The sequence below is a fragment of the Protomyctophum bolini genome, assembly GCF_963924005.1.
Source record: "Protomyctophum bolini genome assembly, chromosome: 23".
Taxonomy (NCBI): Eukaryota; Metazoa; Chordata; class Actinopteri; order Myctophiformes; family Myctophidae; genus Protomyctophum; species Protomyctophum bolini.
Window position 1 is genome coordinate 11,762,075 of NC_137884.1, and position 25,279 is coordinate 11,787,353.

General features: G+C 41.4%; 3 protein-coding genes across 4 annotated transcripts; 2 read left to right on the plus strand and 1 right to left on the minus strand.

Annotated features, from left to right (window-relative positions):
- Window positions 1-2,240: 2,240 nt before the first annotated feature.
- Window positions 2,241-13,835, minus strand: LOC308310960 (ATP-dependent DNA helicase Q1-like). Its single transcript, XM_080757445.1, has 16 exons — window positions 13,579-13,835; window positions 13,159-13,282; window positions 11,660-12,358; window positions 11,108-11,305; window positions 10,509-10,688; window positions 9,707-9,813; window positions 8,457-8,655; window positions 7,897-8,063; window positions 7,157-7,238; window positions 6,783-6,931; window positions 6,030-6,147; window positions 4,688-4,826; window positions 4,418-4,509; window positions 3,961-4,180; window positions 3,296-3,425; window positions 2,241-2,372 (listed from the first exon to the last, which is right to left on the minus strand). The coding sequence occupies exons 2-16, from the start codon at window positions 13,190-13,192 to the stop codon at window positions 2,274-2,276; spliced, it is 2,613 nt and encodes an 870-aa protein (XP_080613571.1). The 5' UTR covers window positions 13,193-13,282; window positions 13,579-13,835; the 3' UTR covers window positions 2,241-2,273.
- A 901-nt stretch (window positions 13,836-14,736) lies between these two features.
- Window positions 14,737-21,242, plus strand: golt1ba (golgi transport 1Ba). 2 transcript variants are annotated; one of them, XM_080757243.1, is made up of 6 exons: window positions 14,737-14,879; window positions 15,477-15,568; window positions 16,300-16,478; window positions 17,339-17,420; window positions 18,009-18,043; window positions 18,879-21,242. In XM_080757243.1, the coding sequence occupies exons 1-5, from the start codon at window positions 14,855-14,857 to the stop codon at window positions 18,015-18,017; spliced, it is 387 nt and encodes a 128-aa protein (XP_080613369.1). In that variant the 5' UTR covers window positions 14,737-14,854; the 3' UTR covers window positions 18,018-18,043; window positions 18,879-21,242. The 2 variants fall into 2 exon arrangements, with proteins under 2 accessions (XP_080613369.1, XP_080613368.1); XM_080757242.1 differs by lacking the exon at window positions 18,009-18,043.
- Window positions 21,243-22,167: 925 nt separating this feature from the next.
- Window positions 22,168-24,825, plus strand: spx (spexin hormone; the record flags this gene model as incomplete). The annotated part of the gene is made up of 6 exons (XM_080757025.1): window positions 22,168-22,173; window positions 22,668-22,751; window positions 22,882-22,939; window positions 23,456-23,518; window positions 24,046-24,132; window positions 24,761-24,825. The coding sequence occupies 6 exons, from the start codon at window positions 22,168-22,170 to the stop codon at window positions 24,823-24,825; spliced, it is 363 nt and encodes a 120-aa protein (XP_080613151.1).
- Window positions 24,826-25,279: the final 454 nt, after the last annotated feature.

Below are 25,279 nucleotides of genomic sequence, written 5' to 3' on the forward strand. Positions count from 1 at the left end.
CCGGCAGTGAATGGATATCGCGAGAGCGTCGCAGTCCCGCCCCCTTTCATGGCCAGCCCAGAATTTCCTATTAATTTTCCCCATAGTATTTATTTAAGACCTTTAAGCCTCAGACAAAGCCAACTCGGCTCTTGACAAATAAATGGCAATAAATACAAAAAATGTGGGCCTCACAAATAATTAGAAAGAAGAAAATAAGGGCAGGGTACAACACCTTTTAGTTTGATTTCTTCTTGAATGATGACTCAGTTTGCCTCTAAAGTAGCCCTGGACCTAACCTGACGCTGCCAGATGAGGGCGGTATTGCGGAAACATATTCCCCAACACAACACTCATCTGGGATCTCTGACAGAGTTGAGCCCTGAGTCAGATCTGCTTCGCACCGAACCAATCAGCGTGAGCTAAAGGCGGGATGCGGATGTGACGGTATATAGACACGTCGATATGATTGGTTGTGTTTGCACGCCCACACGGTGATAGACAGACGCTCCCATCCAATCATCTACCATGTATCTTGAAAAAAAGGAACAGCCCCGTCATCGAATTTGCTTCCGCGATCCCAGATCCAAATAAGCTGTGAAACAAATTTGTGTAGCAAGCTTTTTGGATCTGGCAGCGTCAGGTTACCCTGGACCCTGGTCCACCTCTAAAGGTACCACCAGGGTACGTAAAACCAAAACTGATGTGCACAGAAAAAGACAAAGTATAAAACACTGGTTTTAATTTAACCAGTAAGACGCCCTGAGGCCTGAGGGCGAGGTTGCGCTGAAACAACATAGCTTCTTAATACGGCACAGTTAAGAAGCAAAGTTAAACTATTAATCTGGTGTCCCTGAGCCCGAGGTCAGATGTAGAGCGCTGGCCGGCTCCACATATTGAAGGTAGAATCCTGAAGAGGTATGAGTCCTAGCTGTCCTGTGCTGTGACGAGTTTTGAAGGTAGAGTTGAGGTGCATTCATAGTACTGGAAAACTACAACATTACGTCACTCGCCCTGGAGTACGTATGAGTATGTAGCCTTGGAAATGGAAATTGTGGCCCAAATGTATAGGTCAGGAGGAGCATATCTCTCGTTTCATTGGCATGAGGCAGCATGATACACAAGTACACCCCCTGGACATGACACTAGTGTCGCAGATTTACCTTCAATCCTATCCTACCCAAGCTATTGGGTTCCATCTTTATAGTCTTTGTTATCAGTCGGCCGGGGATTGAACCCCAAATTCCCAATGTCAGGGTGGATACTGTATCTAACCATGAGGCAACTGAGCAGCTAATGCCAGATTAGAAGTGTCCTATAAATGATATAGTGTGCAGGGGTTAGTATAGCGGCACTGTTTATTGCATCCCAAACTACTACCATTATCTGAAAAAGGTGAATACAATCAATCAGAAACATTTGGGGAAAATATACTGTAACTTTACTATAGTTACTTCTTTTGCCACAAACCTTGGCTCAGAAACGTTTGTAAAAAGATATTAAAAAATATATTTTTAAATCTTATCAGCATACATCATCATACATCAGCCAATCAAGTCATCACATTCTGTGCCACACACACACACACACACACAACTAAATGAACATGTCTTCAGACAACAATTAAAACAAACACAAACGTGATGAGGTCATTACATTTGGAAAAGTGGCTTTGGCCGCTTTTAGCTCAAGTGTTTTTGTGCAAAAAACATGGTTCCCCCAACTTTCAGCAGCTGTCACAAATTCTTCAAGGGAAAAATAATTTCAGTCTTTTGCTTTTTTGCAGTCGGCGCAGGTAACTGCGACAACCGAGGGTAGAGAAGTAATGTCCGGGGCTGTGGTTTTCTTTTGGAGTTGGCTTTGACTGGCGGCGGTGGCATTTTTCCACCCATGCTGCCATCTGCATTCACTGTGACGTTAACCTCAATGTCCGTGTGTTCCACATTACTGTGGCTTCTGCTTTCCTCATCCACGTCTGTCTGGTGGCGGGCTGCTGCCCACCGTAACAGGGTCAAAGGTCATGCTTACCTCTTCCTCATTGGCCTCGACAGATGTTTCCTCCTGGGACAATTAAAAACCAAAGTCAGTGGTCAACAGCAGGAAAGGTGGTTCATTCAGACATTACTCACACAGCCATTTGCATGTGAATGTACGAATGACACCATTTATCGTTTTCTTAATGGTAAAATATAGTATCGTAACAACAAGTAGCTGTAGGACAAAACAAGAGTATTGGGCGACTGACTGTACTTTTTCAAATCTTGTCTTCCGAGTAGGGGAGGGAGGGGGCTCCCCTACTTGACCTTCTTGGCAACAGTGGACGCTCCAGAATTCTCAACTGCTCTCTTTCGCTCTTTGGCTTTTTTCTGGTCACTCAAACCGGAGGCTTTCACCTGTATGTGATTAACAACAACAAAGTCTTTTGGGGTTTTTTCCTGAGGATGGTAAAATGGTTACTTGGTAAAAATTAACAAATGGATCCAATGTAGTTATTATTTAGTCACATTTTTGTAATACTTTTCATTGGTAATCTTTTGATAAAACCCACACTTGACCACATTCATTTTAATTTAAGTAGAGAAAAAAAGCAAATCTACAAGCTGCTATGAGTCAAGTAGTCAAGTAGTCTGTCAAAATAGGGCATAATTTTAAAAGAAACTAAAATAAATATAAAGGTTTCTGCCCGACAGGCAGCAACGAAGAATAGTTTAACAGTGCACTTTTACACGAGAACAGTGTTCATAGAAAACGGCAAAATAATCGTTTGCTGGGGTCCTAGGCGAGAACGGCGTTTTCGGGGGTGAAAACGCAACAAAGTGAAAACACCTCCCAGAGTGGAAATCTTCGAAAACGCTGTTTCCTCCCGTCTCGCCGCTCATCCTACAAACACAAATGTATACTCTAGCGATGGTGAATGTAAACAAAAAGCCTTAGTGATAGGCGGCAGCAGCGTTTATGTAATGTATGTATAAAATATCATATCATCCCATGGCCTGTCAGCCTATCATCGTCGATGCGGTTAGAAAGTGCGTGTTCGTGTAAAAAAAGGGTCGATAATTCTTTTTAATGCAACAGGACTTTGCCGTTTTCTCTGGCGACTGTTCTCGTGTAATGGTGGCTTAATTAGGAAAGAGTTGAGAAGTGTCACTATGAGGACAGTACTCACTTCCACCAGTAGAGTTTGCCCTACACCTTTTATGTGGGCACTGTGCAGATATCTAAAAATAAATGCATTAGGCCAGCTGATCTGTCCATACCGGAAATTATATCATGCATTTTTGAGTAATTATTGGCCAATATCGTGACAGAGACTGACCGTGGCAGATTCAGCCGTCGGTTTCCTTATCGTCATGTACACGGTGTGACTCTGGCTCTCGAGCAGGGGGACTCTGCATCCTTCCTTCAGGTAGACGTAGGTGGTGTATGGGGTGAAGCTGAAATCCTCACTGAGACACCGTCAGAAACACAACCGGTATTAAAAAGCTATGTGTGTAATTCAAACCGAGGAGTGCCAGACCAATCTCCCCAGGGATTTATTTTCCTGTGGCCGATTTGTCTGGTTTCTAGGCTACCTACAACTAATGCAGATGTAGAGTACAGTAAAATAAAATCGATTCTTAGTTTAATGTGCCGTTCCACTGAGCTTAAAAAAAGTTGAAATAGCAGATCGCATCACATTGTGAGCTTGTAGATCAGCTATTTCTACTTTTTTATTAATTTTTTGTATAAAATTATTAAACATGTCAGTACTTTTAAGTATATTTAAGTTATTTGTCATATATGCCATTTGCAGTATTGAATTACGAGGCCTTAAAGGCAATCGGAAATAATCTTTTTATTCAAATGTTGTCCAATGTTCAACGCCAAAAAACACAATGAAATCGTTAATCGCAAATTATTTGCAAGACAATTAACCGCCAACTTAAATGTGTAATCGTGACAGCGCCCGACGTCGTACACAGCCGTGTTGATCAGTCGTACCTGAGGTAACCCAGCAGTTGTAGTCGCACAATGACGGCCTGGGCCTCCAGCCGGGACATGGACGTGGTCTGGATCATCTTCCTCAGCTTGACGGGGCATCCTCTCCCCGTCCAGGCATCCAACATCTTCAGAGGGGTCATCTTCTCATCCATGGACGCTGCGGCCTTCAAGATCTGCACCACTTGCCGCGCATGCTGCGTGATGTCCACCGTGACGCAGTCTGCAGCGCAGGGACATTTACACGGTCCATTCAATAAAACTAAAGGGATATTTTCACTTTCAAAAGAATGTGGGTGATTTTATCGTCTACTCAGGCTTTCGGTAGCTGAAAATAATATGTAAATGTGGACGAAGCCTTGGTTTTAGTCATCATAGCTTATATTGTTTTTGTGAGTGAAAAACAGGTCATCGACAAACATTGTTTGTCATAGTTTTAGTTGACACTCAACACACACACCTTTTCCATGACGGCATGCATCACACATGTCACTGCAGCCCTCGTTGTTCCACCCCTCTTTGAAGTGAACCGCCATGAGAGACCGCCGACACCTTTAACACAAGTCAAGAGAGACCCAGACCCTCACACACGTTTCTGTCCTCAGTGTGTGTGTGTGTGTGTGTGTGTGTGTGTATCCTGGACCCATTGAGGGAAAGGGTTATTTTCACATGGATTTTTAGAGCAATGGTTATACATATACATTACATACTATGCGTGCGTGTATGCTACCTGTCGAGATTCTGGCAGTAGTCGACCATCTGGAGCAGTTTCTTCTGCCCCACTTTCTCCATCACCACCATGGTGCTGATTCTGAAGATGTCGGCAAAACCAAAGTACACGATGCAGTCAGCTGGACAGTCGTCTCTGCCTGGACACACAGGGGGGGGGGGGGGGGGGGGGGGGGGATTATTGTAAATGAGCGATACTTTGCCGCACTACTCCTCCCACAGTTTTTGCCGCACACACTCAAGCCATATGTCAAATCGACCGGCTTCGTCAGGAATTGGGTGCTTGGATTTTGCTAAGAGATCTGTTATACAGTTTAATTGATATTAATTAATTACTTCTCCATAGACTTATAATGGGAAGATCGAAGACTAATTAAAGCTCCAAGTATTTTTTCCCTCGGAGACCGTAAGCGCCAAGACTTGGGGGGGAGATCATAATAATTATGAAAATTTATTGAAAGGGAATTACATCAGTCGGCCTCATGGTGGCACTATAACAGCCCACTTTACTTTTTTCCCTGTAACGCTTGAACCTTAAGTCATAAAATCTAAATTTCTTTTCCATGAATTCCTTGGGTCATGACGCCCCGTATAGGCCACGCCCATTTCCATCAGGAAAGAATTTCCACCAAATTTGAAACACTTGTTGCTGCTCCTCCTACAGATTTTGTCCAAAGCTCAAAGAAATTGGTACACATGATCTCCGGACCTATCCGATTAAAACACCACAGGCAACATTTTGGAGTGCGTATTGTTTTTCCGTAATCCCGTTAGTGGGAAGGGCCGATTTCACCAAAAATGCCACAAATCATGAACCAAACGTCCAATCCACCCTGAATTTGAATCAGATGTCGCAGATGGTTTAATCAACCAAGAGCTAAAAGCAATTCCATTTTCATCCATTTCGCAAATTTCGGGAAGTGAGGACGCTGGCGTCGACTGTTCGCCGCTTCACCTCCCAATGTATGAATGAATGAACCATTGTAAAGCGCTTTGAGCACTTGGAAAAGCGCTATAAAAATGCAATTCATTATTATTATTATTAAATGCGAAAAATGTAACAGTTTGTGGCAAAAACATGATTTTTGGGGGATAAATCCCCTCCGAATTACTTACACATGATCACAGGGGTGACTTGACATTGTAATTGGCTAGCAAAATTAGTAGGAGGGGCCTATGTAAGCGATTGCGGCAACCACACTTTGCTATTTTTCAAAATTGCGACTTCTAGTTTTGATATGTCACAGAACATTATGCATACAAAATTGCCCTTAATTGCCATTACATATCCACTAGAAGCAACTCGAAAATACTCTCAGAAATAATGTGTGCCTAGTGCCTACCTGCCCGTCCACTTTCCTGGTAATAGTTCTCGATGGACTTGCTGATGGTGTGGTGGATGACAAACCGAACGTCCAGCTTGTTGATGCCCATGCCAAACGCCACCGTGGCGACCACCACCTGAAGGACACACACACAGACATACGGGAATAATAGGACGTACAGACATGTGTATGCATGCACATACAGTACAGACAGAGACTTCACGCATTTACTGTAAGATACCAATACTGTATGCCTGTGTGGTTGCAGAGAGTACTTTGATCCAGTGTTGATTTTGTCGCCTAAAACTAAGACGTCGACTACCTTTTTTCATTGATGAAAACTAAATAAAAACTGAGCTACTGTATGATGACTAAACAGACTATATACATTGACAATTTGATCAACAGATAAAACTAGAATAAAATGTTAGCGAGAGACTAGTGGAGAAGAGATCCAGTAGAACTAAAAGATAAGTCATTTTATGTTTGGTTGCGATCTGAAAATAGCAGATCTACAAGCTCACGTTGTGCTGCTGTTGTGAGCTCATAGATTAGATATTTTCAGCATGCAACAAAGTGTAAAATCAGGCATTACGACCCCATCAAAGCCCACCAAAATACATTTTGGTCAAATGTAGGTTTAGTCTACTGTAGGTTTAAACTAAACTAAAACCATAACTTTTCAGATTACTCAATTATCACTAAAACTAAAGTGGAATTTTATTAAAAAGACTGATTCAAAGTTAAAACTAAATCCAAAATTAGCTGTACTTTGATCTTGTTGGAGGACCATCTGCGGTGAACTTGTGACCTTCTGGGGGGGTCCATGTTGGCGTGATATGGACAAGCCGAGATACCCTCCTTCTGAAGGTCTGACGACACCAGCTCTGCATCCTTCTCGGAGAACACGTATACGATGCCTGCCACAGTGGAAATAAAGTCCCAAAACGTCAACAAAGACAGTAAAAACACAGCTTTTAGGAGCCATTTTTATATGACTGTGTAAAACATGGATGGAAGTGTGTATTGTGTAGACATGGTAAACCTGGTCAATGAGGGAATACATATACCCTGGCATAGCGTTGAAGAGAACTCGCCAACGCTATTGACCAGAGCTGCTTTAAGACATAGCACTGCCACAGTACCTGACTGATCCTGATATCGATTCATGATCAGGGACGCGATGTCGCTAATGGCCACATTGTTATTGGAATCTTTTTGTCGAACCTGAGAAACAAAGATATGTGTTCAGCATCATGTAAATATTCTAATATTCTTAGTCAAAAAGGACCCGAGTTGCCTCATCTCTTTGCCGAACAGAGCCGATTATGGTTACATTTGTAAGCTTGCAGAGCTTTTGGGGTCCATGGCCTAATGAATACCATTATCCTTGTAATTAAATAGTTTGAGAAAGACTGGTTAGTAAACAACATTCCACTGAGTTTACAATTCATTAAAAAAAGATTTATAGTTGACAATTACAGTTAATGTGTTAAGAGTGAGACCTTTTAATAGCAAAAATAAAAAAAGACAATTACTGCATTAAAGGTAATCAACAAACTGTACTACAAAAACTGGTCAACATTGGCCAAATTGTCATATAATAATAAAAGTATGCACATTTTTAGAAAATAGCTGATCTAATTGTAGATCTACTTGTGGAATCGAGTCAAACTAAATGTCTCAAAACCTACAATTCCACGTGTTTGTCAGGGCAGTTGATCCCCAGTTCATATTTACTTTGGGTGGGGGGGGGGGGGTCACCACTGTAAAGTTTAGACAGCACCAGTTAGTAGACTAATGTGTGTTTGGTGTGCATCTCATGCAGGGGCAGTCAGGCGTGGTGTGTGCATTAGACTGCGGCTGCAGCCACAGCGGAGCCCACCTCGTAGTAGAGGTTGGTTCGGTTGAAGGAGGCGGTGATGGTGATCGGCTGAGGCACGCACAGGATCTTCTGACAGTCCTTCAGAATGCTGCTGGTGGCCGTGGCCGTCAGGCCCAGCAACGGGACGTTGGGGAACCGACTCTTCAGGATGCCCAGCAGTTTATAGTCTGGACAAGAACAGAGAATCAACACGTCTACATGGCCTGCGGTTTATAGTCTGGACAAGAACAGCGAATCAACGCTTCTATATATTATGGCCAGCAGGGAATGGGACGCAATCGCTGGTGTTGTCGTTTATGGCGAAAAGAAAAACTCTCACAATAATCAAATTGCAGAGTTTTGTATCGCTGGCATCATAATCCCCAGGTTTTTAATTGGCATTGTGCCAATTGGCATGGGTGAAAATAGCAGATCTACAAGCGCACAACGTGTCGCTAGTCATCATAGCTTAGTTTTTATTTAGTTTGTCAGTGGAAGGTAGTCGAACATTTTTGTCATTGTTTTATTCGACGAAATCAACACTGAGCTGTGGGGGAATCTAAAATAAAAGAATACTGTACCAGGTCTAAAGTCATGGCTCCACTGGCTGCAGCAGTGCACCTCGTCCACAGCAATGCGACTCAGGCGGTTTTTCTTGTAGGCGCTCTCCAGCCGAGACATGAAGAACTTGCTCTTGACTACCTTCTCTGGAGTCACATACAGCAGCTTGAAAGGAGGGATTTGGTCGGTCATTCCAGACAGGACGATCTTAGCGTGTTCCTGGAACGATAGCAAAAGCGTTTCATCTACATTCAAAATTGTCTTCCAGTAAAAATCTCTTGGACCGAACATCAGACAAAGTCCACACTGACTGTATGCGTTTTGTATCTTGGGCTGGGAAATCTTAAAGGTTATGGACATAAAACGATGCTGGAGCAGAGTGTGTGTATTGAATCATTATCATAATAATTACACCCTAAAAGTAAACAAGGCAGCTTTGATTTTGGATGCCAGAGCCAAAGAACAAACTTGGCTGCAAAACACTGACTGTGTCACTTACAGTATGGTGCTGCTGCAATTACACATTAATGTCCGTTGGACTGCATCTCCTACAGTCTGTACCTGATGACTAGATTGCGTAAAATCTGTTTGTTTACTTACGCATTGAATGTGTGTCTTTCATTGTGAATAGCATGACTCCATTCTTCCAAAGCATAGTATAATCGCACAACCCCTCTCTGTTTTTGGTAAGGTGAACGCCATACTGTAGGTGCTAGTTTAATGAACTACAAGCACAGCAGTAGAACGGGCAATAGTGTTAAAGCAGGGGTTTTCAACTGATTGTGAATCAAGAGACCACCACCCTGACTAAGATTCAACCCACTGTTGTATTGGGTGGGGATATGAGCTAAGATTAGTGCTTTGGTAACTTGCTATGCATGCGTCCCGTGACTATGCAACCCGCTGTTCCTCAACCAATGTTCCACGGACTAGCTACTAGCAATCCATGGTATAATTAGGCCTGCAGGTGGTCCATGGGAAAATGTTTTAAATAAAATGCCTTTGTTAAATTATTACACTATGTTTAAATGATATTTCAAGTGTCCATCAAATGTCATCATCATCGGTTTAAAGTAAAATATGAGAAAACGACTTTGTAAAAGCAACCTTTTATATGACAATCTATCAATATTTTAACTAGAAAAGTATAATTTTGGGAAACTCTTATATATTTGTCACATGTATTGAATGAAATTCAAAATGGCAGATTAAATAAAGGAAGAAGTCCAGACTAAATAAAGGATAAGGGAATATGGCTGTGAAAAGTTACCTTGCTGCTAAAAGCATTGAGAGTGACGGCCGGCACATTGATGGACGATAGATACATGAGCTGGTCCTCAATCAGCGACACCAAGGGAGTGACAACCAACGTAAAGCCTGACACACACACACACACACACACACGCACGCACGCACACACACACACACACACACACACACACACACAAAGTTACTTATACTTATAATCATAGATTACTGAGTGTCAGAAGAAAGAGACCTTGGTGGAGGTTGAAACGCCGGACTGCCAGACTCTGAGGAGTTTATTGCAGGCGTTCTAGGCTTGTCCCTTTCTAGCAATATAAGAAAGTCCTTTCTGCTGTCAGCCACATATGAACCCAGATATTGAAACTTGGAAAAGGGTATAGGAGTATAGCCTATTTATTGATTGGTTGAATACTTTATTAAGCATCTCTGCCATATGGCACCTGCCATTTAAGAATTAATAGACAGATCAGCTCAAACCCACAATGCAATACTTTGTTTACAATTGTCAGTCGCATTACGAACTTATATACGCAAACAACCCTACAGTACCAATTCCATTTCCCATTACCAATTCCCATTTCCCAAGTGCGTTTGTCATTTGTCTAATCTGTAACGACAGCGCCGCTATTCCAAAGGAAAGCCCCATCGGGTCATTTTTTTAACTATTTTCAGCAATGGGAATGGGATAATATTGTTTTTGTGGTGGGTAGATCGTGTTGAGCTCGTCATTTTCAATGTAGCTCTCAAGTAAAAAAAAAGGGTGGGCACGCCTGTTGCAATGGAACAGAGCCATAAAAGTGCAGTACCCTTTGAGCAGACAGCGGGGAGTTGGTAACAGAGGCTCTTCCCTCGTCCGGGGGGCATGACAAGGAACAGGTCCCTGCCATCCATGGTCAGGTTGATGGCCCGCGGCTGGAGGGGGCGGAACTTGGACAGCTGGAAGGTATTCTTCATATGGTGCTTCAGGTCCTTGGACCAAGCAAAGTCTACACAACAGTGTGAAGCAGATTAACAACAATGTTCAAAATAAAAGCACACTATGGCTAGAACATTCACTTCAGTCAAGTCTAGGGGTGTAAACAGTTAACCGAACTAATTGCATATAGAAATAATATATTTTAAAATGTAATACAATTAACTCTTAAAAACATATCCCTATGTCTGTTACGATTGGGTGTGCTAAATAGCATACTAAAAATGTAGGACAAAATAAGCTCTCTGGAGTAGTACATAATTGTTTTTTTCATATTAAAACCCAGTTTATTATACCCATGCCTAACACCATGCCAAATTTGAAAAACAAGTCACGAAATTGTTTCGTACAAGTTCCTCCCCGGCTAATATAAATGTGTGTGTCCTGGATTGACATGAGAAAGTTGTAGAAGAACCAGTGCTTTATATTTACAAGGATTATCATATCGTTTCATCTCTTCCTTGCTCATCGCCGGCCCGGCTCCAGATGACGATACTGAGGCCTTCTCCAGCCTGCGCAGAAGCCTCTTCCTGCGGATATTCAGTTCAGCCTGTTTCTCCAGGAGCTCCGAGATTCCAAAATCCACAACCCGGAAATCAGCCTCCACCGAGTCCAGCTCCGCCATCACGTCTAAAGTGCCAAAACAACATTTATAGAATTCACATCACAGTGTCGCTAAGAATGTTTCGGGTGAATTAAAATACAATGATCATTGGACACTTTACATAGCCGTTTCTACGGCAAGACACATTTAGGGCTGTACTTGCGTGTCTTAAGTACCAGGTCTTATTCCCTAACTTGAGTAAACTAAAGACCTGGAGGCGTGATCAATGCTCTTTGGCCACTCAGAATAGCCAAATGGCATTGATCACGCATCCAGGTCTTTAGTTTACTCAAGTTAAGGAATAAGACCAGGTACTTGAGACACGCAAAATACAGCCCTTAGTGTCTTGTGTGATTTCAGTGTGTTTAAAGCTGACTGACCTTCACTGGTCTCATCCCACTCATCATCACTGTCTTCAGTGTCAGTGTCAGATTCAAGTTGAACTTCAATTTCAACTTCATCATCGTCAGGGTCCTCTGGTCTTTGAAGTAACTGCTGCTTTTGCTCTTGAATGCGTGGAGGCTCTGGTTCCGAGTCTGGTTCCTCCATGATCTTGACCAGACTGGGACTCCGGTCTGGTTGCTTCTTGCTCTTGACCAGACTGGGACTCCGGTCTGGTTCCTCCGTGATCTTGACCAGACTGGGACTCCGGTCTGGTTCCTCCGTGATCTTGACCAGACTGGGACTCCGGTCTGGTTCCTCCGTGATCTTGACCAGACTGGGACTCCGGTCTGGTACCTCCGTGATCTTGACCAGACTGGGACTCCGGTCTGGTACCTCCGTGATCTTGACCAGACTGGGACTCCGGTCTGGTTCCTTCTTGCTCTTGACCAGACTGGGACTCCGGTCTGGTTCCATCTTGCTCTTGACCAGACTGGGACTCCAGTCTGGTTCCATCTTGATCAGGATCACACTGGGGTTCCAGTCTGGTTCCATCTTGATCTTGACCTCCTCCTTGACCTCCTGCTTGACCTCCTCCTTGATTTTGACCAGACTAGGGCTTCCGTCTGGGTCCTCCTTGATCTTGACGAGACTGGGGCTCCTCTCCTGTTCCTCTTCTTTACACACGTGCAGAGTGTCTAGGAGCAGATAAATACCATGATAGTGAACACTGGATTCCTAAAAATGTATATAAATTATTTCCATTATTTATTTTGTGTCTCGAGCTAAAGGTTTTGATAGTAACCACTGATCAAAGGAGTCTTTAGTGAAACAGGTGCTTGCTTCATAACGGAAGGAAATACTTTATACTCATCAACAGACATCAGGGAGGCCTATGGGACCCAGAACAGACTGTCTGACACCTCCACAGGTACTGTACTATCCCCCTGTGGCTCACAGGTCCACGGCTAATGATCACTTTCTTTGCACATCCACACTCTCATGCAGATACCCCTGAGTGCAGGGCTATGCAGAGAGCACTGAGGGACAGGTGCACAAACATATATAGCTCGCCAATTTTGGAAGTGGTCTTTTTGTGGGGGTGCCTTGTGCAGCGTCATGCCATTTCACACCAGAAATGTAGTACCCCATTGGCCTGAATGTAAGACTATGTTTTTTCCAAAGGAAATATCCTAAGAAAACGGGGTCGCACTCGTATTATAATCAGGGACTAGACTATTTGACATTCAATGTTCTTTTTTCCACAAATGAGTCTTGAGAAATGGGGGTCGTCTTATAATCAGTCTTATCAATATGCTAATAATGGTGCAAGATGTTCCATGTCATTGGACAGTAATATGAGCAATGCTTTCTCATTACCATGTACATTTTTTAAAATATATATTATCATTTCCTTTTGCTTGATTTTTCTTGGGGGGTGGGGGTTCTTTGAAGCCCCCCTGCACGTACCTGAGAGAGTGATTCGAGATAAACTTACCATTTTTCTTGCTGTAATTATGGTCACCATCCATATTTTAGACAGCTTCACCAAGCAAGAGGATGAAGATTCAATGAAGAGGATGGTTCTTCTTGGCTCACATTGGTGCTTTGGCTGTTGGTAACTGAAGCACCATATAACTGACATTAGCCCAAACATTTAGACTCTCGTAGAGGGTTTTTTCGATTCTGACGGAGAGATTCGTCAGAATCGAAAAAAAACCTCTACGAGAGTCTAAATGTTTGGGCTAAACTGACATCATGCTTCGTTCATTTTTATACACGGAACAAGAGATAGATAGAACGTTGTGGAAAACTTACAACAAAGTCAATACTTTAACCATGCTCTTTATGGGCGGCTGTAATTGTACGAAAGCAGCCTTTGCAGCATTTCAAATAAGAAAATATCACAATAAATCACCTTTCTTTCAGCTTGAATTCACTCTCCTTTTCTTTGCCCTTGTTTGTCCAGAATCCAGACCTAAACCAAAAGCAAATTTTGTTCTTGCTTTAGTGTAAATCGCTCTGGATTAAGAGCGTCTGCTATTAAAATGCTTATAAATTGTAACTGTAAAATGTAAACAAGGTTGCTACAGCAGCGTGCACTAGCCCGGGCAGAGGAACATTCAAGAAACAGCGAGCGACCAGATATAGCTTGTAGTTTCCTTCTTTATTTTATTTTTGTTTTTTTATTCTTTGATAACGGGGACGACAAGTCAAAGAATCAACGAATTGTACTGTTTTTGCCAAGTACACACACTACAGTATAAATAACAAAATAAATCAATCCGCTTGGAAAGTTGCATCCACCGTGGAGTTTTTAACCGTAGTTGTATTGAACGCAACCCAAACGATCATACCCGGCCGGAAGCAGTGGTGAAAAGTAACTACATTTACTCAAGTACTTGTACTCGACTACATCTCTGAGACATAACAACTGAGTATTTTAGTATAGGTATTTATTTTTCACACAGACTGAAGTATTCTATTGATACTCACTTGTGCTTTTTTCCGCCCACCACGGCCCGGAAGATGTCATGTGGAGAAGGCGTGTTTCCGGAAGACGTGGCTTGTTGGTTGCTGGCAGTGTTGCCATGTTGGCTTATTATAAGCGACTTGATTGATTGATTGATTGATTGATTAATATTAATTTATTAACAGGTTATAGAATTTCAGTACAACTCAAAACAAAACTGTTAACTGTGGACGACACCATAAAGCATTACACTTGTTTACAATAGGGCCCACCATGTCCAATTCAGCATAACAATAAGAGACGTACAAATATACTCTATATAGCAAAAAACAGGAAATCATCAGTTTCGAATTAAGGAAGTATTTAGACAGGTACATGGGTATCTTGGTGGTGTATCGAATCTTGTGGACCAGACCCATTGCGAGATGCTGTCATCGACCCTAAGCCATTCCAGCCTGTCAAAGTGGGCAGGGGTGAGGTGGGTTCGGGGGGTGAGGCCCTGCAAGTAGGATTGTTTCGGGAAGTTGGAGTGGCTTCTTTTGGGCTTGTTTTCATAGACTTGTTCGCTTATTTATGTAAAACCTGGCAACACTGGTTGCTGGCTGCTGCAGCAGAGGCAGCTGTCATCATTACAGAGTCAAACAGGGGGGACTGTTTTAAGAATCTCTTTCATTTAATTATTCGTACTTTGTTGTCCTGAGCTGTTGAAGCGCCTGCCAAGATGATTTCTCTAACGGACTCCCAAAGTAAGACGTTTTGATTTGAGTGTGTGTTCTCAGCAAATAAAAAATATTTTAAGGGACCAGCTGTTGCCCAGTAGCCAGTACTTCTCCTTTCTAACCGGGCTCTCTCAGCTGATGTGCATCACTGAGCTATGCTAAGCTAACAATGCTAAATACATTTGCCCTGGTCTGATTTTTGTCCATGTCACGATGCCATCCACTGTGATTGACATCATGCCAGCACCTACTGCCACTCCATTAGCTGGGTGGGTGGGTGCTTGTGGACTGGAGCTTATGATAGAAAGTATCAAAAGACATTTCATTGCCTCAGACTATTCTTTTCAAAATAATTGAGGGATTTAATAACCTCCTAAGATTCTCGTAGATGTATTTTATAAAATAAATCTACAAGATTCTACAAGATCGAAATCTTAGGCTAATAATGTCCAAGAAGTGCAACAAAGCTTCACCTTTTCCTCCCACTATTATACCTGCTGAAGCTAAAAATGTTTTTTTCAACCTATGTTGTGCAGAGAGTAAAGTGTAACAATGTTCATCTGAGAAATTATCTGTATTATTTAGCAGATGCACAATAACACGTGTCTTGTCTGTGTCCCACAGAGATTGGGATGGGACTAACAGGCTTCGGTGTGTTTTTCCTCTTCTTTGGAATGATCCTGTTCTTCGACAAAGCCCTTCTGGCTATTGGAAATGTGAGTGTCACTGCTGCGATTTGACCACACTGCCGTTATCTCTGACACTGAGAAACTCACAGGTGCCTTTCTGTTCCCGCTCTCGTTGTAGTACTAGCGTAACATAGTGTACAGTTAAACTTGAGAGCTTTCCATGTTACTGAGCTGCACTCACTTCTTTCTCATATCTCAGTGCTTCTCAAAGTGAGGCATATATAGGAACCCTCAGGGGGTGCCTTGAGGGGTTTCCTAATGGACCTTTACAGTTCCTGTAAAAGTGCACAATTGGAAATATCTGTGCCCTCTGAGTCATGGGGAGTCTCTGCCCACTGATCTAAAACTAGAGACTGGTGGAAACGGAAATGTTTGTATCAGTGGTCTTAATCAGAACAGCTGTTCTCACATAATTTGACTATAACTGGTTTTGTTACCTTTTGTTTTATACAATGTGTATTGTCTGATTTTGATTCCCTGTACAGTATTTGATTGGTCTTTAGATTATAGTTATTCTATTTAGAAAAGCCTCCTGGGGACAGGTGAACTTGGGATGCTATACTATAGTCTATAATCACTATTGTACTCTAATCATTGAAGTAGAACTCACACAAAATGACCATGTGCCCATCTAAAAGACCACCCCTGGGTCCCGGGACCCATTACAGAGAAAACCTATTTACATCACTGAGAGGAAGTTACGCTGAGACAAAGCATTCTCCGATATCGAGTTATCTTTTATCTTTCCCTCCGCCCAGATCCTGTTTGTGGCCGGGCTGGCCTTCGTCATTGGCCTGGAGAGGACCTTCCGCTTCTTCTTCCAGAAGCACAAGATGAAGGCCACCGGTTTCTTCCTGGGAGGGGTGTTGGTGGTGCTGATAGGCTGGCCCATCATTGGTGTTGTGCTGGAGGTCTACGGCTTCTTCCTCTTGTTCAGGTGAGGGAAGACGCAAATCACTTGGTTCATACTAGTGCATGGGGTAGGGGCTAGGGTTCATAGGGGGTAGGGTTCATACTAGTGCAGGGGTAGGGGTGGGTGATATGGAAAGAATATGATATCGCAATATTCAACCTTTTTTTTCAGGCCAAGGACCTGATAGAGAGATGAAGCAGGGATCCCGATTCCCCACCCACTAATCAAATGATATCATCCTTTATTTATATAGCACATTTAACACAACCTAAATTGACCAAAGTGCTTTACAAGAAAGAATAACATTTAGAGCAAATTACATTTGAAGCAATTTACATCAAGTAGAACCAGAAACGTAGCAAATGTGGCAAACATGATACGTGGACAATAGGAATTATAAAAGCCAATTAAAATCGGATAAGCCAGGGAGAAAAGGTGCGTTTTAAGTCTTGATGGATTGGGCAGCTCTAATATGGGGGGTGGTGGGGGGGTTGTTCCACAACTCTGGGGCCGCCACCGCAAAAGCACGGTCACCTCTTGTTCTGAGCGTTCGGGTTGTTGGCACAGTCAGCAGTGACTGGTCAGCAGATCTCAGAGCACTGTATAAGTTCATCCATATAATGGGGACCAGCCCCCCTGCCCCCCACACACACTCGCTACACACACACAGTATCATTGGAACACGCACACACTCTTTACCTCTTGTCAGAAGCTTTCACATGGCGGCAGCGTCGAGGTACAAAGGCACAAATTAAATCCGAAATGTGGATGGCAGCAAATCCACCAAGGATAGCGATCCAAGAATCCGAGTTATGGCGGTTTGAAAATGCTCCTTTCAACTGTAACAACAATAATCTCTCTCTGTCACCTTCTGTCCCATCCAGGGGTTTCTTCCCGGTGGTCGTGGGATTCATCAGAAGAATACCCATCCTTGGCTCCATTCTAAACCTGCCGTTCATCAGTGGAGTGAGTACTGGCTAGCATCGTACCAGCACTTGGTTCCCCATGTTTACATGCAGCCACTCCAAATGAACTGACCTCACGAAAACCACCTTAACCAGCCTTGATTAACCAAAACTGACGACCACCGTCTTGTTTCCTGAACGGCTGATCTGATGCAATAGTGTGGCTACTGTACAGTGGGCTGTTAAACCTGTTGCATCCTGCGTGTAAACATGCCCGTCAAAAAGGTGCATTCATTAGACACAAAACCTGAAACCTGTGTAATTTCACCATCAAAATGGACAATACCAAAGGTTTTCCAGACCATATACAGGTCTTGTATGAGATAGCCAGTGAGTGGTTCTAATGGATTTTAACAATCTGTGGCTTGGAACGTAACCACCGAAAGTGGCTATTTTAGGTAGCCACTTAAACTGTAGCATTTGCATTGTGCCAATTCTACTGCTACGGTGTAGCCAGCCCCGAACCTTTATTTATTTTTTAGGGGGAAAAAAAAGTCTGGTTAGTTTTGTGGCTAATGGATATGCTCCCAGTGTGGTGTTGTGTGGAAGGCTTTGTTTTGATGTGAAACGTCTCTCTGTCTTTTTAAAGCCTTCGTAAGGCTGTGAGGACAATCAGCAGTCTTGGTCAGTCGCTGCCGATTTTCCCATGCATGTCAGCATGTACAAACTGTTAACCTGTCTTTCTTAACACATGAAAACAATGTTTCACTTCTAGATGGCTATGTGAGATTAGTTATGCTTAGAGAGTGCACCAGTTCACCCATTGATTTTAAATGAAAATAATAAAACCTAACACTAGGGCTGGGCAACTTTACTGACTACTAAATATATCAAAACTGACATTTAGGACTTAACCTTGCTCATGTAGTTTAATTGAATACTTGAAGGGGAATACCACTCATTTTCAACATTTTACTATGTCATTAATACACCTTAGAGTTGTGTGGAAATAATAAAAATGTCCCCCTATTCTGTGTTGCCTAGAACTGGAGGTCTGAAAAAAATTATTTTCAGACCTCCAGTTCTAGGCAACACAGAATGGGGGGACATTTTTATTATTTCCACACAACAACTCTATGGTGCATTAATGACAAATGAAAATGAGTGGTATTCCCCTTTTAATATACAACTAAATTGATTAGTCTGATTTACCACTTAACCCTTATTAATTCTAAGGCAAACATTTTAAATGATGGTGATATTGATTTGAAGTCATGTCGCCCAGCCCTACCTAACACTAGGCCTCTAAAGCATGTTATATGCATGTGTTGTATTCAGAGACAAAGGTTTCTGTATGTGCCAAGCCAACATTTTGTTTAGTAATAATCATCCTAATGCAGTTTGACCTATGGCATACTTAGATCAATACCACATTGTATTTGTATTTCATATGTAAGCAGTGTTTGAAATGGAGTGTATGGCGGCGTATTATAACGTTACTTCCTTCTCTCCTTTTCAGTTTGTGGACAAAGTGGGCGAGAGCAATAACATGGTATAATGGTGACTTTTTGTATCCAGTGGAGGCCTGCGCCGGTGCAGTACAGTAGTTTCAAAAAGCAACACGATCTCCCTTCGGTCGCTGCTGGCTGACGCGACAGTTACGGCTATACATTAAGATTACTTTCCCGTTTGGCAGGCAAAAGACTGCTTTTATACTGTATGCATCTGTAGTTGGTTTTGGCCTACGTAAGCAGTGGAAGGCTCTTCAGGTCCCGTTACCCTTCAGGAGACTGTTACTAAAGGATTTCGTTACCAAGAAGTTCACAGTGGGATATTTCAGACGTCGTTGATCTCTCCGCCGTTGAACGCAACTTTATAATATAGAAGTAAATGGAGGACTCTCTGAAAAGATTCCCTGGACTCTATCCACGTGGCTCTTACTGTTGGAATTGGAATGTACACAAAAACACTCCTGACGGCTTGTAAGAAAGATGTATAAGAAAGAATTGTCAGCTATCCAAAGTCCTTCTGGTATACTTTTTGATTCACGAAAAGGCACGGGCAAACGGATGTGTTTCTGTGTCTAATTCACTTTGGAGTGCTGACAATTCTTTGTCTCATACATTGAGTCTTGTTGAGCTGTGCACCCGGTTTAACTATTGTTTTAAGGATTGAGTTGTGCTCGTTTTACTTTACTTTGCTTGTAAGAAAGAGACATGGAGAGAGAGTTTGTTGTTACATAAAAGCCGGATTTATACTTAAGTCTTACCGTGCACTCACACCAATTTTTCTTTTAATCTCTGTGTGAAGTCTGTCACTAATTGCTAAAAAGCAATCGTGCCAAAAGCGTCAATTCCTCGTTGCTGCGTCTAGCTTTATACTGTATGTGAGGATGTGGAGTTCTGCAGAGTTTGTATAGAAGCGGAATTGACTATATACTTATTTAATTAGTACAACCAAAAATTGTTTCTGACAACATTTTAGGCGAGAAATAGAGTAGACCATCTAGTTGTTCAATATTGATTTAATTCATGCATTAAGCATGCAGTGTGGGAGTAGGTAATTCCCCGCTGTCAGTGTATACTGCATTGCATGTAAAAACAGTGTATATAACTATATATATATAGGCTATATGTATGTTTTTATGAATTCACCTACTGTAAGAATAAACCACATTAACAATAATCTACATTTAGCAAAATTCAGGAGCTGTTCTCCTATACTATACTACAGTACATCCATCACTAGTGGACACTAATCTAGGCGCTGCTCATTCACATGAGATGTTCTGAATCTAGGCGCTGCTCATTCACATGAGATGTTCTGAATCTAGGCGCTGCTCATTCACATGAGATGTTCTGAATCTAGGCGCTGCTCATTCACATGAGATGTTCTGAATCTAGGCGCTGCTCATTCACATGAGATGTTCTGAATCTAGGCGCTGCTCATTCACATGAGATGTTCTGAATCTAGGCGCTGCTCATTCACATGAGATGTTCTGAGGCCACAAAGTTGCAGCAACCTTGACAACGGGCTTCTTGTCGCTCCAAGTCACTCAGTGTAGTCAGACTCTGTTCGCATTTGAAATTAATTGATGACTGCCGGTCACGCTTTGTCACCTGTCATTTTTTGTGTGAGTGCAGGGTTTAGTTGTATGACGGTGTCCTTGGTGCGGGATGCCGTTATATGACGCAGTAGGCCTATAAATGAGACATTACAGTGCCTGTGCTTTAAACTTTATATGGACTACAATTTCATGTCCGATATTTGTGTCAATTACGGTGTCTTCTCTCTGTCTCTTGTGCGGCTATTTGACTACCAGTTGTGGCAGTTGTTTTCCTACTGTTATCTTTCTGTGTATGACTGGCTAATGGGGTTACATAACATTACTACATTTTTTTTAAGGATCAAAAGAGTTTGACTTTTACTGTGGTAAGGGCAATACTACCCTCCAATTTAAGAATTAATTGTGTTATTCAAGGGCAAGGGCAGTCTAGTTGTATGTGTGAAAATAAGCTATTCTTTCAAATCCAGAAATAAGTAGTTTGGAGTTGCGGACTATTGTTTTACCAGGTTTGAAGAACCAGGACATGTATGAATCCACAACATCCTTTTATGTAGTATCATTCACCATGTGCAGTTTAATATTCAATGGAGCAACCATAAATTTGTCATGATAAATCCTAGCTTTGAAAGAATTATGCAGCTCATCAACATAGGTTGAACTGTCCCAACTCCAGCAATAGCATGCAGACAAAAGTTCCTACAATGAGTGGTGTTGCCCTTCAAAGAAACCAAGGTACTGAATTATTACATTTAAAATGACAATGCTTTGACAATATTTTGCTGTATGCCACTTTTTGTAAATATATAAAGAAAATTGGCCGTGTGTCTTGTCATTTGTTCAGTCCATTAAACTTCTACATCAAAAGCAAACCGTATTCTAGACTTTGACACTTTTATAGATTATCACTGCAGGTTTCAGTCAAAAATGCTACATGTCAGTTTTGAAAACGTCATAACATTCAAAGCTAACTGAATAGAAGGCTTACAAGTTGGTCTATAATATAGACCAACTTGTACATTTCCATTACATACATTCCAGAAGAGGATAAATTAATGCCAGAAATAATTGCCAAATGATTGCAATGGAAAATTGTGCAATATTAAAGTACCAAATGTTTAAATTATTTTGGGATGTCATGATTCCTAAATTGGTGAAATGAGGGGACCCAAACACAATTCCTGTCCTATTTCCTGAGGGGAGATGCAGGTTATCAATTAATCGAGAGGATTGGCTATTCATTCATGGAATCCAGACCTCATTTGTCTGTTAACTGCTTCAGTGAGCAAGGCGTAAACATATCAATATCCCAAAGAGAAAATCTCCCCCACTGACAAGTAACCTAAAGCAGTATAAGACTGAATCAAGTCCACGATCCCTCAGTTTATACATTTTGATTAAAATAAATGTACATGATCTGTTGCTGCACTATTGCAGTAGGTCTGCCTATGACAGCAATTTCCATTCATTGATATACAGTACAGTCGGCAATGAATGAAAAAGGAATTGATTAGTGCCTGGGTCCATTCACAACCCCAACCGCCCCTACTTTATCAAATTGGCGTGACCTATCGCTGTTGACGTCTGTTCACAGCTACGTAGTGCCTTGGGCCACAGAGGTTCCCCCCTCCACCCCACCCCAACAATATAAATAGGGGGTAAGCGATAACGAACACTGTTAGATTGTCTCTCGTCTACCATTTCAGACCAAACTACTCTTGTCCCTTTAGGAGCCGCCATCACAATGAAAGTAAGTATATTTACTTTATAGTCGAATTACTACACTTGCAAAAATGTTTTCACACCCCATGAAGCCTTGAATTCATGGATATTTTGGGGGTTTTGTCACATTCCTAATGTGATGCCCGGCGGAGTTTATCTGAGCAGCCACCCAGTCTGTGAATTATTTATTGGTTTAGGAATGTGTCAAAAACTAAAAACAATCTATAATTCAAGGCTTCGTGGCGTGTGTAATTGATAGAAAATAAAGTCTTTCTTTTGGGTGAACTTTAATAGGCTACTTCAATAGACCACCAAGTGCTAAACCATGCTTATAAATCAAACTACAGTTCACTGGGCAATATTAAATGTGCTGTGCTCTAGTGCTAAACTATTTAGCAAATGAATAATGCTGGGGAGAATATTGTGTAATTGGCTTAAATTGTGCAACAAATTATGGACGATGACACATTGACTATTAGACCAAATATAACTCGCAATATGTTCTCTTTCTGAATCCAATAGGGGTTGAGGACCATTACTTTAGCCTACACACTAACACTTTTACTACTGGCAACCTTTGTCTCACATTCGCTGAGCGCACCGAAGGTAAATATTATTTATCATTTTAAAAGTTCAGGATTTGCGGTTCATTTACAGGACATTTATTTTCAAAAATGTCATTGCAAATATTCAATATATAAGCTTGATTCTTTTTATTTCTGCTTCCAAATGAAAGGGCAGTTTCCAGCGGAGAAACTGGACTCCCCAGGCTATGCTGTACTTAAAGGGAACTCGTAAGTACCCTGCATCTGTTTAATTTACTGTGAACTTTTGTAGCACACGTCACTTGCTTGGTGGACAGAGTAGCCAAAAACTACTCGAGTAAATTATGACAAATAGTACAAATAGTGATCCAAATAATTACTTGCCGAGTTACTGCAAATCATACAATCTAATTTATTATAAATAAATAAATAAATAAATAAATGTATTAAGGATATGATCATATGCATTAATAAGCTACAAGCTTCTGCCTATGCATTTTCGGTTTAAAAGAAAAAAAAGATAAAGTAATGTCTCACTGAAAAAAGCGTATCGAAAAAATGATTAATTCATAAGTGCTTGTCAAGTACAAATAAACAACATTTGGCTGCCATCTCTGAGTGAATTAAACAATTGTATTAAAAGTAAAAGTAAATCATATTTGTTTTAAAGTAAAAAGGATTTGTTTATCGATATCGCCCCCTGAATTAAACGCTTGTATAACAAATGTATAGTCTATGGCAATACTGTATGTGATGTCATTTCAGAGGGACGAAGGTTTATCTCAGAGGACCGCAAAGAAGGAGATGTGTATGACACCTTACACTTAGGTAACAATGAGAATGTAATTTAGATAGCATAATATTTTAACAGGTGCTATAGGTTCACCGTTTACCACCCATGTTATGCTATAGTTGCAATGTATAGATTATTATTTTGATGGCATAATATGCCATCAAAATAATAAACAAGAATATTATTCTTGTTTAGACTGATGCTCTTCTTCTTGATCTACCTGGAATGCTAGTTTTACATCTTATGCATGCGATTACCTTGCTTATTGTAAGTCGCTCTGGATAAGACTGTCTGCTTAATTGTAGGTACAATATACCAATTTTCTTACAAACTATATAATTATACAATTGTGAACTCCTAACTGGAAGTCATCCTAATGAAATTGCGATACCATAAAACCCATTATCCTGAAAATGTATTGTTTCCATATGTCTCTCTCTGTTGAAGAGAAAAGATGTCACTACTCGTTAAAAGAACTGCTTTCTGCCATACTGTAGGCATGTTCATGAACGAACTACGGTCCATATTGTGTGGGTCTGTTGTAATTTGCATGTCTTTGCAGAGACTCGTAGTCAGAACACGGAGAGGCTGAGTGTCAATCAGGCCGCAACTGTGCTGCTCAATTTTCTGCAGCAGGTCAAGGAGGAAGGTAAGATGAAGGAACAACTCACAAATCATCACACGTTGAAATCTTGTATTTCCATATTATTATTATTTTTTTGTATTAATGCAGTACTTCGTTGTATAATAGTGTAGCTATTTTTGCTTTTGGGGAAGGGAAATGTTGAATGAAAGTGGGTAAGTGTGTTTGTGGGTTTTATACATATTGAACCAATGAAAAGCATGTGACTAAATAATAACTGCATTGGAAAACAGGTCCCCCATTTCCTGAAAGGTCAAATATTTGGACATATTGGTTCCACCCAACAGCGAAGAAAGTTATACGCACTCGATACAGAACAGCATCAGTATTGTCTATTCTGTGAATGGATACATGTACTTCTTCTATTACTCAAAGTGCCTCTCTCAGCTTTGAGACGCAGATGGCATGCTGATTTTGTTTGAATACTCTTCAAATACTGTTAGTAATTAGTAAGTATAGAATAATTAGCTTGTGGCTGATATAGTTTTATCTTATTTTCAAATGCAATTCAATGTCATTAGGTTGAAAATCAGTGATGTGGGGTTGCAACATTGCAATAGAGGAATAAAACATTTTCCTCTCTGTGTCTCTCTCTGTCTCTCCCCCCCCCCCCCCTCTCTCTTTCTCCCTCTAGCTGATGAGAGTCCTGATCAGGTGTTCTTCCAGGACCTGCCAATATGGAAAAGGGAGTACTTCTGAGAGACTCCATCCATCGTTGTTGTAAAAATCCTCTTCGCTTATGGATGTCAGAGACTCAGCTCCACATTGAAGGGAGAGAAGAAATGTGTTTTGTAAATATCACTTGGCTTGAAATGTATTGCATTGTTTTAATAAAATGGGTTTGAATTCAGGACAGCACCATGTGCCTGAGATTGCTTGATCACAGAAGAGGACTCATCGGCCGACAGCGTATTTGTACATTTACATTGTTTAAAGTAGTGGGATTCAAATTGGGGTCAAGTGACCCCCAGTGGTCTTTGAGGGGGTTCCAGGGGGTCCCCAGAAAACATTGACATCAGTTTAACTACTTTAAACATATACACACTATTTAAAATAGCCAGTCTGCAAGCTCACAACATGTTGCAATGCCACGTGTTGTGAGCATGTAGATGATATTGTCCCCAAATATTGAATAAATGACTGATTTGACTGA